The sequence below is a fragment of the Prenolepis imparis genome, unplaced genomic scaffold, assembly GCF_030444845.1.
Source record: "Prenolepis imparis isolate NDT839.2.m4 unplaced genomic scaffold, iyPreImpa1.0 SCAF_9, whole genome shotgun sequence".
Lineage (NCBI taxonomy): Eukaryota > Metazoa > Arthropoda > Insecta > Hymenoptera > Formicidae > Prenolepis > Prenolepis imparis.
The window spans coordinates 11,945,357-11,964,503 of NW_028141167.1; the positions used below are offsets into that span (position 1 = coordinate 11,945,357).

The window sequence follows — 19,147 nt, forward strand, 5'->3', positions numbered from 1 at the left end:
TTAAAAATTATATTTTCATAAAATATATTTTCATCAATTAATTTGTATATAATCTTTCATATGTTATTTTATATTTAACTATAAATGTGTGGGAACGAACGCAACGGGTCAATCATGTGCATGAAACATTCCGTATATAAACTGTGTATAATGCCTTTAATGCGGTTATACACGGAAAAATCTCGCACGTATGCGAAATCCTTTCGCTGTGAATGGCCTCGCTTTTAATGCCGCATCGAGCGAACATTTCTGGAGCAGACGAGTGTGGCTGGCTGCCTTTGCGCGATACATATCTACTTGCCATTGCTGATCGGAAAATCGTATTAAGATCATAACCGTCTATCGTTTATAACATTGTGTGATCCTAATACGCTGACTTCGAGAGAGAGATTTGGCTCACTTCGGAGAGAGAGAGAGAGAGAGAGAGAGAGATGATTGCGAGAGAGAAGAAGAAAAAATATAACCGCATTACCGATCCGCAGTAGTCAATTCCGACGAGCTTAATTGCCTGTCTTGCGAAACGATTGATACCACCGGCAGTTTGATATCGCGATTATATAATGGCGCGCGATGTCAATAGCGTGACCCCATTTCTCGCGCGAGTCGCATATTCCGTTTTGCTCTCCAGAGAATCTAATTGTTCAATATGTTAAAAGAACTTTTTTTGTCAATTAAACTACAAAATCGGACGGAAGCTTATTTTCTAATTAAATGCCAACATTTTGAAACGTACAAACGTCTTATACATTGGAACGTATAAAAATATTTTACATTATAAAATAAAATCATATAATTTTTGTCAACTTTATATGAAAAAAAAAAAATACGAAAGAAGAGAATTAGAACTTCCAAACTAATTGTGACATTATGTTACAAAGATTACGCACATTAACATATATTGGGAATTAAAAATTATATCAAATAAATATTTTATTATTTGAATAGCAATTAATTAATTCACTAACGACAAAAGACTCGATTTATGTTTGTTAATTTTCTCTACGCATCCCCGATATTATATACCAAAATATCTTGAAAAAACAATTTATTTTTCTATAAAAAATGTATATAAATGATGAAAAATCAAATTTTCACAAAAGATAATACAAATAAACTCTTCAAATTTTTCATAAACATATAAAGCATATGAAAAAATACGCGACAGTGTATAATAGGGAGGAAATCCACGGTCGACAGAAAATCGCAATACAAAATTCAGATATTGCGCTTAATTTTGGAGGTGGAGAAAGAGAGAGTCGAACGTTCGTGATATGCCAGTTCGCCACAGAACCCGGGAAGAGTAATCGCGTTACTAACCCGTCGTAAATTCCGGTGAATCCCTGAGCACGCGCGCGCTCTCGTTCGCTTGCAAAACAGGTATATAGCGAGAAATTTGATAGCCGCGATTACAAGCTATAGGAGATCCGCCCGCGGCGGAAGGATAATCAATTGGCTTAACTCGAACGCCACACCAAACTCGATCCCCGCACATCCGACTTGTAACGTCCGTGACGATCGAATCGGTTTCGTTTTAATTCTGGACCATCCCCAAAACCTCGCATCCCTTCGTCGCAACGTCCAAGTTGCACCGTCCACAGATAACTCGCCTGTCCGACAGATAATTCGACAGAGAAAGATATATGCATACATACATATATAAATACATATATGTATATATATATGTAACGCGCGAGTTGACCGAGTTGGACGAAACTTATTATCGAAGTAGGAAATGAGCGGTAACTTTGTTAACGCCCTTATGCGCGAAATTTCACAGACTCCCAATTTATCAAGTTTGTTGTTATAAAGTTATTTGCCTGTGCGAAATCGATAGGATTTTAGCTGAAGAACCGCTGAAACATAATTTTCAAAAATTGAAACTCGAGATATTTCGGTTTTAAATTTTCGCTCTTTACAATTTTTTTATTATAAGCATCATAACACAGAAAATTATCATGGAAAAATAACTGTATTTAAAAGAAAAATTTATATTTCTCATGCTAAGAAAGATATGGATTGGTATTATTTTCCCGTCAATTAATTATTTTAATCAGACACTGAAAGCAGTATAAGATTTTACGCGATTTTTCAGCGACTCCCCGATGCGTTCCGCAAAATATCCCGGCCTTGTTGCCACCAACCTCTCCTCGCTTTACATAATGGCCGGATTTCGCGAATTTGCATACTTATACCCCTCCTGCCCTACCACCCTCGTCAGACGCGGCGAATATTATGAGACCACGCGAAGCGATCGTCGAACGCGAGTTTAACATTTTGTGTCACAATAGCGACATAGTTCGGCGAACTTCTCTGCCTGTCAGCTTAAGTAACGCGTCACCAGGTTAAAATACTTGGACCAGTCGCTTTAGCCATCCAGCCTTACATCGCGCGACAAACAAAACATCTAAGAATGCTTGATTTTCTAAAAAATCGATTCAAAAAATAGATGATCCTACCCATTGAATGATATTAGAGGCATTTATGTGTTACAGAAAAATTTAATACATATAGATACGTTAGAATAAAAATGTTCTTTACTAAGAATAATAATGCAAATTTTCATTGTACAAGTTAAATAGTTATTCATTCAGTTCTTAAATAAATTAAGAAGACATTTTAATGCAGAAAATCGATTAAACAATTTTTAATCAATACTTAATATAATTATATTGTTATATAATATTTGTATAATTAAATAAATCGAATATCTCGCTGATTACTTATTTCCATGAACCGCGAAACTTCGCGTTTCGTCAAAACAATGTACAATATTTCGTCCAAATTCAACATTTCTGCGTATTTTTATATCTTCTTCCCAGGAATTGTCCCCAAGAACTTGTAAGTCATAATGGCAACATTCTAATGTGACATTAAAAAAAAAAGACTCTCACCGCGCGAAACGCGCCGCTTCCGTCGCGCGACACACGACACGTCCGGTTTTCGGGGCTCGCGGCTCTGCAGTAGTTTCCACCGCGATTTTCCACCGCAGCTTTTCCACCCATCGCTCTCCCTACCCCAACCCCGCGCGGTGGCCACATTTTTCCAACAACGAGCGCTAAAGTTTTTATCTCGTCGGGGGATGACGTACGGGATGGCGAAGTCTCTCTTTTCACCGCTCTCGCGCGCTTTCTGCCTCTCGCAACTACCCTTCTACCATTCTCTTGCTACCAACCATCACCCCCTGCGCCAATCCGACCGTCGGTTTCGAGTTCCGAGTTTCGAGGCTATGAGGGAGAACGCAAGAGTAAAAAAAAAAAAAAAGAATAATGGAAAACGCGAATATGTATACGTGTCGCGAGATAAAAGTTTATTACCGGAGTCTCGCAGATACAGCCATTGGATGCATAACGATCGTTTCATCATTCCTCCTGTTTTTTTAACCCTCGCTCTCTCGTCTCTCGTAAAGTCACTATACGAATATTAGAAAAGGATGGTGAAATAGAGGAGTGAGGGAAAGGAATATAAAACGCCGACCGTTATCTACGAACAGTAACAGCTCCCTGGACGTAGGTCGCGTGGATGGTGCTCCAGGTTAAACTAACAAAAGCGATATTCGTTCGCCTGCGCCGCGTATAAATAAGATTACACGAAAGGGCAATGTCGCTTACGAGATTTCCACCGCGGGGAGTCTGGGATAATTATTTTTGTACCATATTAGAAAGAGAAGTAATTTAAAGTCATGCGCAAAATGTTTGTAAAAATCTGAAAAACGCTTTTGTAAAGCGTTGCCTTTTCTGCTTATGACAACACTTTTACCACTCGTCACGAGTCTTCTAATTTTTTGAGACAAGCAGTATTTCTGAAACCGGTTTCACAAACTGACTGATAACTGACTATTAACAAAATATGTTAATGCGGAAATTAAATGCCAAAAAGGATTGCATTATTAATATATGTATATGATCATTTTATGAGACTTTTGCAATAAATTATCAAAAAAATATTCTATTAGGAAACTCGACTCCTTACAAACGTATTTCTGACATTTCACTCATTAGAGTTCACAAAAGTAACGTTTTACTTGTGTATAATATATTTCTTCATATTTTTAGAGCTTAAATTCTTTCTCTCTCTCGTAATTTCCGCATTGCCGCAATTCATCTCATCGTAAAATTCTACATCCAGCATAGATATTCATTCAGATAGGTATTCTACATAAGGGGACTCGCTTTTTGTCGTTTATCTACCGGGAATATCATTGGAAGGATCGGCATAATCATCCCTACAACGAAACGTGCTCCGTTTTTGCACACGACGACATTCGACACGGTTCAATTACTCGCGCGTTCATTGGGAGGAATTAAATTTTATAAGCGCCTTGTCAAATCCGTCGAACAAAGAAAGATCCTCATTGCGTCAGTGTGTCAAAGCGCGAACAAGACACCCAAGCGTGATCTCTCGATTCTTTTGACACAAACGGAAATAAAAACTTTATTACTCGTAACTGGGAAAACGAGCGAGAGAGCGTGAATATATGAAAGGAAAAGAGTAATTGTTGTAATTTACATATGCTCGCAATTGAAAAGCGACGATTAAATTATGTCGTACAAATTTTTGTTTTAATTAATTTCTCGAAAAAAAGAATATTAAAAAGATGAAAATACTTTATAATGTAAATATATAATTAAAACTTACTTTCATAAAACAGCACATAGCTGCTTTCGGTACAAAAAGAAGTTGCAATAATAATACATTTATAATATGTATATATTGCAAGCTTTTGCAAATTTAATATTTTTTTTGTATAAAAATTTTTTTTTTCAATTATAATATATTAGATTCAGATTGGGACTCTTTAATTGTAATATGCGTTTAATTCTTGCTAAAAATAATGCAATTTACTCGACTGTAATGCAATCTATTTTGATTCTTGTGTTTAATTGACTTAAAATTTCTGTATTCCCCAAATTGACGAGCTGTAATATAATTTATATATTTACTATTAAAAATACTGCTTTACTGCGTAATTTGCGGCGCGAGTGCTTATGTAATTATTTTATCGTGGTTAATTAATGCCGTAACCGGTGTTCTATCGAACAGCTTGCAAATCACTTGAATACCGAGAATTTTGATAGAGATCTGGTTTTGACGAGAAAATCTGCACGGTCACAATATATTTCGCATAGGAAATATTTTACATCGCGCCGCGATCCCAGCGTAGACACACAATTACGTGATTTGTATGATATTTTAAAACCGCAGATAACGACGGAGTTTTTGCATTTTAAATGCGACATAACCGAAATGTTGAATCATACAAAAGCAATGTGCATATTTTTATTACAGGATGATCCAAAGTTTGAATTCATTTTCAACATAACAAGATTTCTGATTAAACAGATTTCTCTTCTTAATAAAAATATAAAATTAATAATTTTATAAGAGATTAAAAATAAAAATAGATAACTATTTATATTTCTTGATTTAATCACTTTTTAAGGCTTTCGTTTAATTTAAGCCTCTCAATTACTAAAAAGTATCGAGAATATTGAGAAATTATGGGAAAGAGAGAGAGAAGAAATTAGCAATTTTTTGCATTGAAAAAAAATCAGATTACTGAATGAATTTTACTATATGCGCAGAATTTTGAAACACTCCGTATATATGTATATCGGTCGACGTATTTCCGTACTTGCGGTAATACATCGGGCAATATGAACGAGTACTTAGCGTGCAATCGGGCTGTATAAATGAGTATTTAGCGTGCGATGTTTCTGTCGCGTATATACACCGTTGCCTGACCGCGTTACACCACTTCGGGATGACGGTACGATATTTATCAAGCGCCTTATCAAGCAGTGAACCCGGCACGCTTCCCGTATCCTCCGATAGACAACGGGATATTCAGTTGCGCGAAACGAAACTGGAGCGAAACGCGTTAACGATCTCTCCCTCTCTCACGTTGTTGCAAAGTAATCGGAATCGCAATCGTTAGGCACCGATCGACATGCCGTTGTCGACACGCAGATGTATTATATATACAGAGTGTTTCCGCACATTTTACCAATCGAAGTTTCATCCACGGATATCTAGCAAATCGATTTTTATCTGACAAATATTTAAAAAGATTATAATTGTTTCGTCTTCTTTTTTCGCATTTTTTAAACTTTTCTAACATAAATCTATATTCAATTTCAATCTATTATTTAGACTCAAAAAATCTAGCAAAGTTTGTCGATATAATTTCTGAAATTTTAATAGTAGAATGATATATTTCACATCATTAATATTTATTTTCATTAGAAGGCTATTATAGGAAAGATGGGTTATTTTAACCATATTAAATAATTGGCGTTAATCCATTTTAACTAGTTTTCTAGTAACTGACACGACAGCGTAATAAATTTGCATATAATAATTAGCGTGTGAATTAAAATACTAACAATTGTCTCGTGAAATTACTCAATTCACGATTATTCACGTGTTATATTATGATCGCCTTAAACAATCCGCGAGGACTATTCTACACCGCATAGTCATTTCTAGTATAAACCGCGTTAGAGAACCCTCCGGCAATAGCTCCATCCAATCTGTCTCGTTAGATCGCATTCCCTGCCTGTTTCCTTCCTCTAACCCGTTCGACATGATCGACACCCTTTCCCCGTCCCTTGACCTCGCAGTAGGATGGTGCAACATCGACCGTAACGGAGCATCTAATCTCATCATCGACGTCGGTACGGATAAACGTCAATATCTGATTCGATGTAGGGGACGTACATGCGTTGTCAGAAACTAGCCGCGGTAATCTTGCAAAGTGCAAGAATACTCGAGAAATCTCGAATTGCGCTCGAGAAAGCTCATCGCTCTACAGGAAATTTTGTCTTTCAAGACGTTTGGAAATTTCTTTCAGCTTCCATTCGATAATAATACTTTTTAAGGAATATATTCTTGCGTTTCTTAAGAATCTTACAAAAAACTTCAAAATACTCGATAAATAAATATTATGTAACTCTAGTCGATTAAATTTTATAAACCGTCACACACCATAGATTATCGATATTTTTATACTTTTCTGAAGAGAGAGAAAAAGAAAAAATTAAATTTTACACGAAAATTTTATTAAATAAATTTTATTAAATAAATTTTATTAAATTTGATGAAATTGCTATTAGATGTGTAACAATTAGAAGACAGTTTCAATTCTCCAGACGCGCAGACGAAAAACTTTCGTCGCAGAGCGACGATTTCTCGATTTCGCTCTCATTGTAAAACAAATTGGCCGACTTACCTGTCCGTAGTTGTCGAATCCGTGCTCCTGGGCGATCTCGTCGGCATCCTCCGGTCCGCTGGGCACGTAAACGGCGAATTCATTGGAATAGATTGGCACTGGTCGCTGCCGTGGTCTGGGTTCGGATCTCGCGCCGGCCAGCAGCGCGCACAAAATCAACGTCACCCTGAAGATCATGTCGTCGATAATTGTCACGGTACACGATATTTCCGGCACTGATAGAACCGCGCGCGACGCGACTGACGTTAGAAGACACACGTGTTCACGCGGATTTCGCGATTTAATTCACGACTTCTCGCGAATCGATTAACGACGGACAACTCGCGAGTCTCGCATCGGATGATCCGCGCACTTTACTTCCGGCTGGAGGTTCCAGCTGCGAGCAGATCGAGAATGTTGTCGACGGACGCGCTTATGACGGATGAAGTGTCGCGGGGACGAAGAGACGAGACGGCGTTTGCGGCCCGCGACTTTCGCTCGTCGTCGTCGTCAGCGAGACGGCGATCCGGGGCTGGTCTTATCCTGCAACAAAGACGAGAAAACCACAGGTTATAGCCAGTGCGCATTCGCGTCACGCGCGCAAAGTCGGAAGGACGCGGTGGGAATTCTTGCGAACGCCGAGCGTTGTGTGATATTAATTGTCACCGGAGGAAAGAGGGGAAGGGAGCGAGGAGTTAGTTCGTTTTTCCTGCTTCTTGATGTACGCGCCGCGGATTTGCATCACAATGTTTCGCCATGGGGCGTGTGCACGCGAATGTTTGCAAACTTCCTTCATTTTCCTCTTCTTCGCGCTTGCTACAATAAGCAATTCGTTTCTGGGGAGCGAGAGAAAGAGGGAATGGAAGGCCGAACAAAATACTCGCGTGTTATTTAATAATCGAATCCCTTTGTTTGCGAAACGTGACGACGTACGTCGGTGCGATGCAATTGTTTCGCAAATGGCCGAACGCGTAATATCGAACGAGGCGCACTTATTTCACATTTAGCGACGCGTATAAATAAACGTATTACATCGTAATGAAATGGTATCGGCGCGATAGAATGATTATGACAATGTGGATGTGACCAACAGCATGACACAACGCAATTAAACTTGCATAAGCGCGTTCGCGGTGATCCTCGGTTAACCACCTAATAAATGCCATTATAATGACAAATTCTATCGTCTATTTTCCCCATTTGCGGTTAATTAATAAAGTTTGATGTATCTATTTTAGTTGGCTCATTCGGGATGACGTAACAAGCAGGCAGAGGAATTATGTATATCTATATGTATGTTCTTTCCCATTTTAGAGAGAAGTTGGCGAAATTATCTAAAGCGCGGGAAGAAAGTTCGCGCCAGAATTTCGGACGAAATTATCTAAAAATGATTTCGAACTCTACAATGGTGATATCGTTACACAATCGAATTGAATTCGTCGGCAAGAATAGGGAGAGGAATTAGAGCGAAACTTGTTGAAAAGCGTGGCAAAATTTTCCGATGATCAAATTTCGATTGTGAACTATATAAGTATATATATATATATATATATATATATATATATATATATATATTGCCTGCATAGTAGCTGCTAAAGTTCGACAAATAACTGGTAAGGAGACTAGTAAGGCAAAAGGAGAAGTCTGTTTCCACGGCACTGTCGATAGTTAAGACGAAATGAGCGAAAGGCCGAACATGACTCGAGTTTAAAGTTAATCGGACTCTCTCACGAAATTCGTTATCACTCGTAATAGTTATTCGAGAAATAAGCTGAAACATTTAACGAATACGATTTATGTGCGTCATTATAATTCAAGAGATAAAAAATATTCAAGATACACAATTACTGCGGTTCTAAATTGGCAAAATTATACGAATAATAAATTGCACTGCTGTAAACAAATTAGATACAGCAAATTTTGCTAAGTAAAAAATCTTGCATTATATAAATAAAATATTTATCATATACAGCTTCAGTTATATCGTGGAAGTCAACATCAATGTTATAAGTATTAATTTATTATTAAATATTTATTTATTTATTTATTTATTAATTACTAAAAATTTAATTCTATTTGAGACAAATAAGCGCAATCATAAGATTAGATCACCGTCTGCAAAAAAATTACGACAATTCGCATTTATTTGTTCGTAACAACGTCAGTCGCGCGTGATTTTAATTTAGCAGCGAGTCAAATGCGAATTAATCTAGTACTGATTGTAAAATCCGAAAATTAAATAAAAACTCCGAATCGCTCGCATTTCGTTTACGTTATTGAATGCAAGTTTGCGAAAACGAGGGCCAACGACTAATGCTGGAAAAAGACAAACTCTCGCGAGGTAACATCGACCAGAGAGTAGAGTGTATATCGAATTATTTACAGAATTCATCTCTCAGATTGGTTCTCTGCTTGTACAGAGTAATTCTGCGTCCGCAATAGCAACGAAACACGTTACACCATTCGCGTCTTGTGCCGATCTTATCGTTTCCCGACTGTTCTCGGCTTCAAAGTGAGTACAGCTATAGATACAGCAAACGAACGCGAACGAAATGAACGTTACGTGGCCATACGTTCGTTCACCTTAACTCATTAAGGACCGAACGTAAAATGAGACGCGAGCAACCTTTGACGCTAACCATGTCAGACAGCTCGCTTTGATAATAAATGAAATGCTACTGGAACCGGCAAACGAGCTGCGTAAATCGGATATCAAATTAAATGCCATCACGAACATCGGAGAAATTACGAAGCTAGTTTATTTAACGTATGAATTTTTTGGCGCTATATACGACGCGCGTTTGCTCTGACAAATATTCGCTCGAAGCAGCACCGTGTGAACATATCGAGGTGAAAATTTCATACGTCAACGTAATAAAATTCGTCGCGCAAATGCTGCCTGTTTCGATTTGTGGAATATTCAGATGAATGAATATCAAATGGATACATTATTCGACGTTGACTTTAAATAAACAATGAATAAAGGCGTTCGTCGAATACAAATTTTCGTTATCAACAAAAAAAAATAATAAAGCAAATATAAAAGCGTGCAGAATCTTTATTGCAGAGTCTTCTGTATATTTCATTTCTTTATTATTGCAGAACTTTCTCATAATTTTTTCAAATTTTACGAACAACTTTAATAACGTGAAAAATTTTTGAAAGTATAACAAATGTAAAGAAATTTTAAATTTTATAAAGTATAAAAAAAAATTATATTTGTACACACACAGCTATGTAAACTTTTTATTAACTATATTTTTTATTTCGTATTTTATATTTAATGTTAACTTTTTTTTATTCAATTAATATTAACTGTTTTTTTTATTCAATTATATATATAACCATTTTTCTTTTATATTTAATTGTTATATGCGTTATATGCAGTATATGTCAATGAATACAAAATATTATTACATTTGAAAAAATTTGTGAAATCGGCATATTTTCAGGTGAGAAATTTCATCAAGTTTACATAACAGCGCTGACTTGCTATTCGTGCTGCTCACGATGTATGCCAATCTTTACATGATTCGATGTTCGATAATGCGAATTCGACAAAACTTTCGCAAACTCTAACGAGCCAAAGAGTTTTAAAATTTAAATGGTTCCAAGATGAGAATCTATTCATTTTGAAACGACCGTGTCTAGAATAGCTACCCGTAGCACGTGATGTTTGAACGACGATTATACGACCAACTTTGATGACATCATCAAGATTCTCTATACCATTTTTAGCACATGAAATACTGCTTCAAGTAAGCCTTTGACTCGTCCATATATTCTTATCTGGTTATACATATATGTTAAGTCGTACAAAATACGAAGGAATTAGCAACTTTGCATTTTTATGATCGCTTTGAATCACTTATAAGTTCATAAACGAAGAAAAGGAAGTGAAACTTCCTTGAAGAATCTCGACAGAATCAACAACTTGATTATTGAAATTGTACAGATAATTCATTAAGAACTCCAGCTTATCTCTCGAATTTTTCAGCTCGCAATTGTAAAGCTTAGTTGTTAGATTAATAAAAAAAAACTTCAGAGATAAAATTAAATCTCCAGTTTCTCCAGTTTCATGGAAAGTTTCCTTGAGAGAGAACAATGACCTACGTGTATCGAATATTCTATAAACGTTCGCCGGTACTTGATACTTAAAAAAAGAAAAAAAAATTCTGTACATCGCAATATAATATATCGCAGGTACGTTTATATGTACACACCTATTAAACAACAAAGAATGACTTAGTCGCAAGCGCGATTCGCGATCACGAAGGCGGAACGCGAGACTATCTTCTGTCATGTGCTATTTAAATTGGGAAAACCACTTGCGCGACACTACCATCCGCAATTACGAGGACCGCGTACTTCGGCGGAAGGCCGGCGAAGAATATAAACTCGTCCCGACGAAACTTCAGGGCGCTCGCTTCCGTGTTAATGTCCGGAGAAGTTAAATCCCGAGTGAATACAGGTCAGCAATAAAGCGCTTCTAGGCAAGGGTAGCTGCGTTTACCAGAGAAAATACGGTCAGCAAGACCGACGCGGCGGAGTTTCTCGCCCGAAAACAGAACCGCTCAGCTGTTAACGCCTCTCGCGATATCGCTCCATTTCACGTGTACACGATGTTAATAAAGAATATTTTATTCTTGCGCGCAAATGTACACTGCAGTAACGATAATTATATAAAATTATAAGAGGCAGTTTATTTTAACTTGAACAAAATCTCTTGATAATTGAAACTGATTGTAGCAAATATATATATATATATATATATATATATATATATATATAAAAGAGATTACATATTAAGTGTATTTGTGCTTGATATTTCTTGGCAAAATTGCTCGAATAACGTAACTATTGTGTAAAAATACAGAAAAATTTTATTACATAATATTTTATTATATAATTAATTTACTATATAATTATTATTTCAATAGTATATAAAAGATACGATATATTATAGTATTTATAATGCAAATTGATTTCCGTAGAAATATATCGCGAATCTAGAGAAAATATTATATACACACGCCAGAGAGAGAGAGAGAGAGAGAGAGAGAGAGAGAGAGAGAGAGAGAACTTGCAAAAAAATTAATTAAAAATCTTCAAAAATTTCTATTTAAAATTTTTAATATTAAATTAATAATAAGCATTTTTATTTAAATTTGTTTCTAAGCCGGATAAAACCGGATTTAATTATCGGACTACAACAATTGTTCGTCGAGCACAGAGTTAAAAGAGACGTCTTCGCGCTTGTCCTCGGATTCCACGGAAGTCGAGACGAACGACAATGTTGGAGAATGCTTTCCAGCAATTAAGCGTTCGTAATCTCCCAGCGTTCCAACTAACTCTCAAGTCGCTCGTAAAAATTCGCGGATTTCTTCGGGCGACAATGTCGAAGGTTAAAAGAGAATAATACGATTGCTGCCCCCTTTGAGACTCTTTTCTTATCTTTACGCCTCCCCCATTCCCTCATCTCTCATCCCCCGCCGTAGTAACCCTCTCTTCAAGCGAGAAACGAGCGAAAAGAATCGTAATGCCGCACGTACGTAGCCCGTATGGGATAAAAGCCGCAGAAACTGGAGCCGCGATACGAATAGCAAGTGCGATGTTATACATAAAACCCCCGATACATCCCGTGTATGCGTTTCTTTCGAGAAATCTTGCCAAAAGAATTACCGATGATGCGGGTTAAGTGAATAACAAATTCCAAAGAAATTCTATAATACGTTGGAGAATTTAAGAAAGATAATTGTAATTAAACTCATATAAAAAAAACGAACGTATGAAATATACATTACATCAATAATGCAATTTATATCTTTCACTTTCAGCTTTTCAATATCATTTTCAGGTGTGTGAGTTGGCACCCCTATGTTATGCTATCATAGTTCTGTTAAGAGTTCTGAGTTATTTAGAACCATAGGAAGATTTCTTGATAATTTTTAGAAATATAGTTCCGGTCATTACGATAACAAAAATCAGTTTAAAAAAATAGGGGTGCCAACTTCACATTTTTTTTACACATCGAGTTCTAATAGTTTTGAGCAGAGTTTCAAGGTTCTTTTAAATAGTTATATAGTTCCTGATTATTTTTTGAAAGAGTTCTGCAATTTTTAGATAAAAAACGTACCTTCAATATCGAAGATATTTCTAAAATATCAAGTTCTCGTTAGAGTTCGTGATTTTCTAAATGTTTCGTAAAAGTGTATTAATTTTAAAAAATCAATCTCTCCGAAACTATAATAGATATAGAGCCATGCGGTTTTCACGTTTTTTCTTGTCTTATCGAATACGATTCAGAACTCTAACGTCTTTCCCCAGAACTTGATATTTTAAAAATATCTTCGATATTGAAAGTATGTTTTTTTATCTCTATAAAAATTGCAAAACTCTTTCAAAAAATAATCAGGAACTATGTAACTATTAAACAATTTAAATTTGCTCACTTCACGATTGCTCCTTTGTTGCCCGATGCTTCCCCGGGCCTCCTTCTCGTAGAAGTTTCGAAACACTTGCATTCGCGTTATTTTTTTTCGTTTGCGACGCGCGGCGACGCCCGGGTTTTAGCTATCACAATCTTCGAAGCGTTTCGGTAAAACCCGAGACTCGCGAGAGCTTATTCGCGCGCGAATAAAACCGAAAGACGCTAATAATTAATACACTCGTCCTTTCGCGGACCGGCAAGAAGCACGCGACCATTGATCACGAAGAATCGAAGAAGAGCACTGGAGGTGGAGCTAGACTGGCACTGCCAGGTTCGGAACGCGCAACGACCAACGACACGTCGCGATAAGTCGTAGTGGTGGGGCATTGTAGGGATCGCGACGCAACATACGTGCGAGGTTCAGCGAATCACGTCGCGATTACATACCCCCATCCCTACGACCTGGTGGGGGTATGTAATCGCGACGTGATTCGCCGAGCTCCCACGTCGCGACCTTTACAATGCCCCGCCACTACGACTCGGCGCGACGTATCGTTGCGCGTTCCGAACCTGGCAGTGCCAGTCTAGCTCCACCTCCAGTGCTCCTCTTCGATTCTTCGTGATCAACGAAAGGACGAGTGTATTAATTAGCGTTTTTGGTGGTTAATTATCGTATAAATCCGATCGCGTTGCACGTACCAATATCGTAATCGCGATCGCACGCGCGAGATTGATCTCGTCGGCCGTGAATCTCGCTCAATATTCGTCTCGCTTGCGTCCTTGGGCGACTTCAGTGCGTCGCGGCGAAGTTGCTCAATTGATCATCTTCGTTCGATAAGCCCCTGCGAAAAGTGGGTCTTGGAAAAAGCGGCGACGCGAAAATGGAGCTTCGGTTTTATTCGCGCGCGAATAAGCTCTCGCGAGTCTCGCGTTTTACCGAAACGCGTCGAAGATTGTGATAGCTAAAACCCGGGCGTCGCCGCGCGTCGCGAACGAAAAAAAGTAACGCGAGTGCAAGTGTTTCGAAACTTCTACGAGGAGGAGGCCCGGGGAGGCATCGGGCAACAAAGGAGCAACCGTGAGGTGAGTAAATTTAAATTGTTTAATAGTTTTATAGTTTTATAGTTCCTGATTATTTTTTAAAAGAGTTTTGCAATTTTTATAGAGATAAAAAAACATACCTACTTTTAATATTAAAGATATTTTTAAAATATCAAGTTCTGGTCGAAAATGCTGGAGTTTTGAATTGTACACGATAAAACAAGAAAAAAAAAAGTGAAAACCGCATAGCTCTACCTGTTATAGTTTCCGAGGTATCGATTTTTTTAATTCATTGGAACGTAGAAATTTTGCGACGTACCTATGTCAAGTCGACGTGTGACATACGTGAAGGTACGTTTTTTTATCTAAAAATTGCAGAACTCTTTCAAAAAATAATCAGGAACTATATAACTATTTAAAAGAACCTTAAAACTTTGCTCAAAACTATTGGAACTCGATGTGTAAAAAAATGTGAAGTTGGCACCCCTATTTTTTGAAATTGATTTTCGTTATCGTAATGACCGGAACTATTTCTAAAAATTATCAAGAACTCTTCCTATGGTTCTAAATAACTCAGAACTCTTAACAGAACTATGATAGCATAACATAGGGGTGCCAACTTCACACACCCATCATTTTCATAGAATATTTTTTTCCAATTCATATATCTCGTTACATAATTTGTTGTGTAGAAGTTAAAAGTTATATGAAATGTTACATAAACAGTTATATAATTCTTCCCCCTTTTTTCTTTGATCTCATGTTCTCAAAAAAATTCTTTATTTATATTAAACATTTTTTAATTATTCTACATTTATATATTTTTTATGCATTATATTATAGATTATTATTATATATACGTGTGAGTATGTTTTATAATTTGTTTTATAATATATTTTGGGCCATTTAAAATTATATATGTTATTTACTATTTCTCTATTTTTCTAAATATTCTTTTCAGAACAATCTTTTCAACTGAGATGTTCAAGCTGCACATAATGGTAATTGACATTTTCGTGGCAGGAGTTAAGAGTCGCGTGCGGTTTCCTGAAAATAAATGGCACGCGACTCAGACCTCAATTCAGTGATATTAAATACGATATCAAACACAATTTTTCGTGATTAATTCGTGAACCGCATGTATTGTGCCTGTGATAAATGACACTTAATATTATATTTCCACAATCAGATGGCTAGATCATTTATTGTCTAATATTTCATAAACTTGTGTCAAGCCGCGCCGTGAGATAAGCAAAAAAAAAAAATCGTTTCAGGGTATGGACAAATGTTTAGTTACAACAAAAGCTAACGCAAAAAATGTCATCTTTTTAGGTGTTACATGTTTGGTTGTTCTATAGATGAACTTTTTAAATTCTATTCATAAAGTATTTCAAAAAATGGCATTTTTTTGTTCGTCTTTGTTGAAAACAGATTGCTTTTTTTGTGAGTTTTATTAGAATGTGAGGTACAAGCTCTGAGATTCAACAATTGTTTAAAAATATTTAAAAGTCGGACCTATTGCTATAATCTATTAGAAACTATAGAGCTCTTTAAAAACTATAAAATGATAATTAATTTATGATTTAAATATTTTTCAGAAAGTAAAAGTTAGCGTCTTATTTTTTTTCGTTATAATTTTTTTATCTAAATCGAAGGAACTATTTCTGAAATCTATCAAGAACTATAGAAATATTGAGAGTATTAATAAAACTCTCGATTTTTTAAATGTGAGATGCCAATTTCACATTTGGTGTGCAATTGTATCTATATAAAAACAAAGTAAAAAAAGGTTTTGATAATTATTTTATATTTTAAGATCATTCACATAGGTCGATATTTTCGCGATGCATTTTTATTCTTTTACTCTCGAGAACGGATAAAGTGTACTTCAAAACGTAAATATTTTGCCGCAAACGATGTGCATAGCCGCGTGCAGGACAGGCCCGATCGTGGAAAAGTTGAGGGCGAGCCGGTTATCCGGTGGAAAAAAATGGAAAAAATGTTACGAGTGCATTCGCATATGCGCTTCCGCGTAAAAGTGAATTTCGTCCGACATGAATTTGTATGCACTTTTTTCCAAAAAACGCTTTCAAAAACAGGCGCTGTCGCTACGCATTGGCAAAATGCATCGTGCGTGCATGAAACGTAAGACAATTAATTGCAACTAACTGTCATAGCGGGTTACGTAAAGGTATATGTACTCGTATCCCGCACTCAACAATAAATTTATTATATCGCTTGATACTGAATTTTATATATTTTTCTCTTGAAATTCATTCGCAATTTTAATTTCAACTGAGAATCAGACTGTGACAGTTTGTGTGCATTAAACATAAATATAAAATATGAATGTGATACAGCAATATCGATTTTAAATTCTTTCGCGCAAGATAAAATTAATGTAATATATTAAAAGATAATAGAAAATCTATTGAACATTCTAACAAAGATGTAATTGAAATTTTAAAAAATCGGAATATATTTTAAATATTCTTTCTTCTACACATGGCTGGAAACTTTCAGCTGTCAGAGATTTCATTTAACGGAGTATTATATATATGTATTTGCATAATCTAGAGAATGTAGAGAATCTATCTAAACTATACACATAAAAATAATTTATAGAAAAATTTTTTTATACAATACATTATTATTATATTAGTATTATATGAAAACAATTTTTTATAAAGTATTTTTATGTATAGTTTAGATAGATATTATCTATATTCTCTAAATTATACAAATATATATAATGCACCGTTAAATGGAACCTCCGACAGCTCTGAAACCTCTGAAAGCTTCCAACCATGTGTAAAAGAGCCTGTGAACAAGGCCTTGCGCTGTCATATGGTGTAAACTACTATGTAATTATAGGCTGATGTAAAAAGCACATTCTTTTTTTCGTGTTATTTCTTGTGAAACGGTTTGAATACACACAGGAGCAATTTTAAACATCGCATATTCGTTTTAGTAGACTGACAACTGCAATATTAATATGCGCATTCTGTGTGTACTTATTTACACGCATTTTACTCTTTATATTATATATTTAATAATATAGATATAATATAATTTTATTTTATTCTTTTCAAATTCTAATAAGAGTTTTATATTACTGGACAAAACAACATATTCGCGTTTTCATGGCTAGAAATAAATATAGTTGTTTGATTTAAATCTTATGCGAATATACGTGTCTCTTTTTCTTATCTTTGTCTTTTGCTCTCATTATCTCTCCTTTTCTTATCTAACTTATAGTACAAAATATAAAAAATGCAGGAAGAAATATTCAGATTCAATGTTAAATAAGAGCTGAAAATATCAGCCTTTGCATAATAAATTGTTATGTCAAAAATATCACAAATCTTAATAACATTCAAGCTGTATCATAAATCAATAATAATAAAATATATTTGTATGATACTTGCACCGATTTATGATTATTGTCATTGATATGTATCAAAAACATATAGTACGATTTATTCAAAAATAAAAGTGTCATACGTGCGGTTTACCTCAAGATTTATATTTTATATATGTCACGGAATTTTTTGTACATTTTATTTATTTTATGTGTACATTTTTACACATGAAATTTTACAGATAAAAAATTGAGGTAAATCGCATATAACATTTTTACAAACATTTACGAACAGTTAGGAGGATTGTCCTATTGGTTCAAAGGATTATCGCTATAATAGTTATATAATAATGCATCGATCGCTTTGTGCCGTTTCTGCTTTATACGCGGAAATCGCAGACAGAACCACCGGATATACTTATATACATATATGTATATCGGTTTCATCCTGTCACTAAAGAGATAAATTAACGGCACGCTTAAACAATGATGTAATTATAGCGCGAAAACGCAGTTTTGCACGCAACCCAATGCAATAATATCAAGCAATAATTGAAACAATCAACACGATCAATCGTGTCGAAAAGTCAATGCTGTCTTTGTGCGACTGATTTATTTAAAAAAAACAATAGGTATTTATATTCAATTCTGTCTAATTTTAAAATATTAAAAATTTCTACATTTTTGAAAAAAAAATTATTTTGTAAAAACTTAAAAAAATAATATATAAAACATTGTCCAAATTTTTTAATACCAGAATACTTTTAATACCAGAATACTTTTTGCTCTTAACAACTTATTTATAATGTTCCTTCTGTTACGGAAAAATTTCAGTCACATTAATTAAACCCTACATTAGATTTTAGAATTCTTTTTTAAAGTATATATATTAAACGCGGAGCAAACCGAAAATGTTTGTCGCGACTATTCGATGCATTAGACGTAAAAGAGTATTTACCGTTCTCGACACCCACGCGCAATTTTCCACTGAAGTTACAGTTCTCCCGGTACGGTGAAAAAACGTGAAAAAAAGATGAGAGGAAAGAGAGGGAGTGGCGACCCGGTTGCGTCAAGATGGCAGGAACGGAGTGTACATCACGAAGAAGTT

General features: G+C 35.6%; 1 protein-coding gene across 2 annotated transcripts in view; it reads right to left on the reverse strand.

The window, feature by feature from the left end:
• Fur2 (furin-like protease 2) overlaps window positions 1-19,147 on the reverse strand; it is a 340,885-nt gene that overhangs the window by 318,395 nt on the left and 3,343 nt on the right. For both annotated transcript variants that reach the window (XM_083045203.1, XM_083045202.1), the window contains exon 2: window positions 7,229-7,750. In XM_083045203.1, coding sequence (XP_082901329.1) covers window positions 7,229-7,405 — 177 coding nt within the window. In that variant the 5' untranslated portion in view covers window positions 7,406-7,750. The remainder of the gene's footprint in view (window positions 1-7,228; window positions 7,751-19,147) is intronic.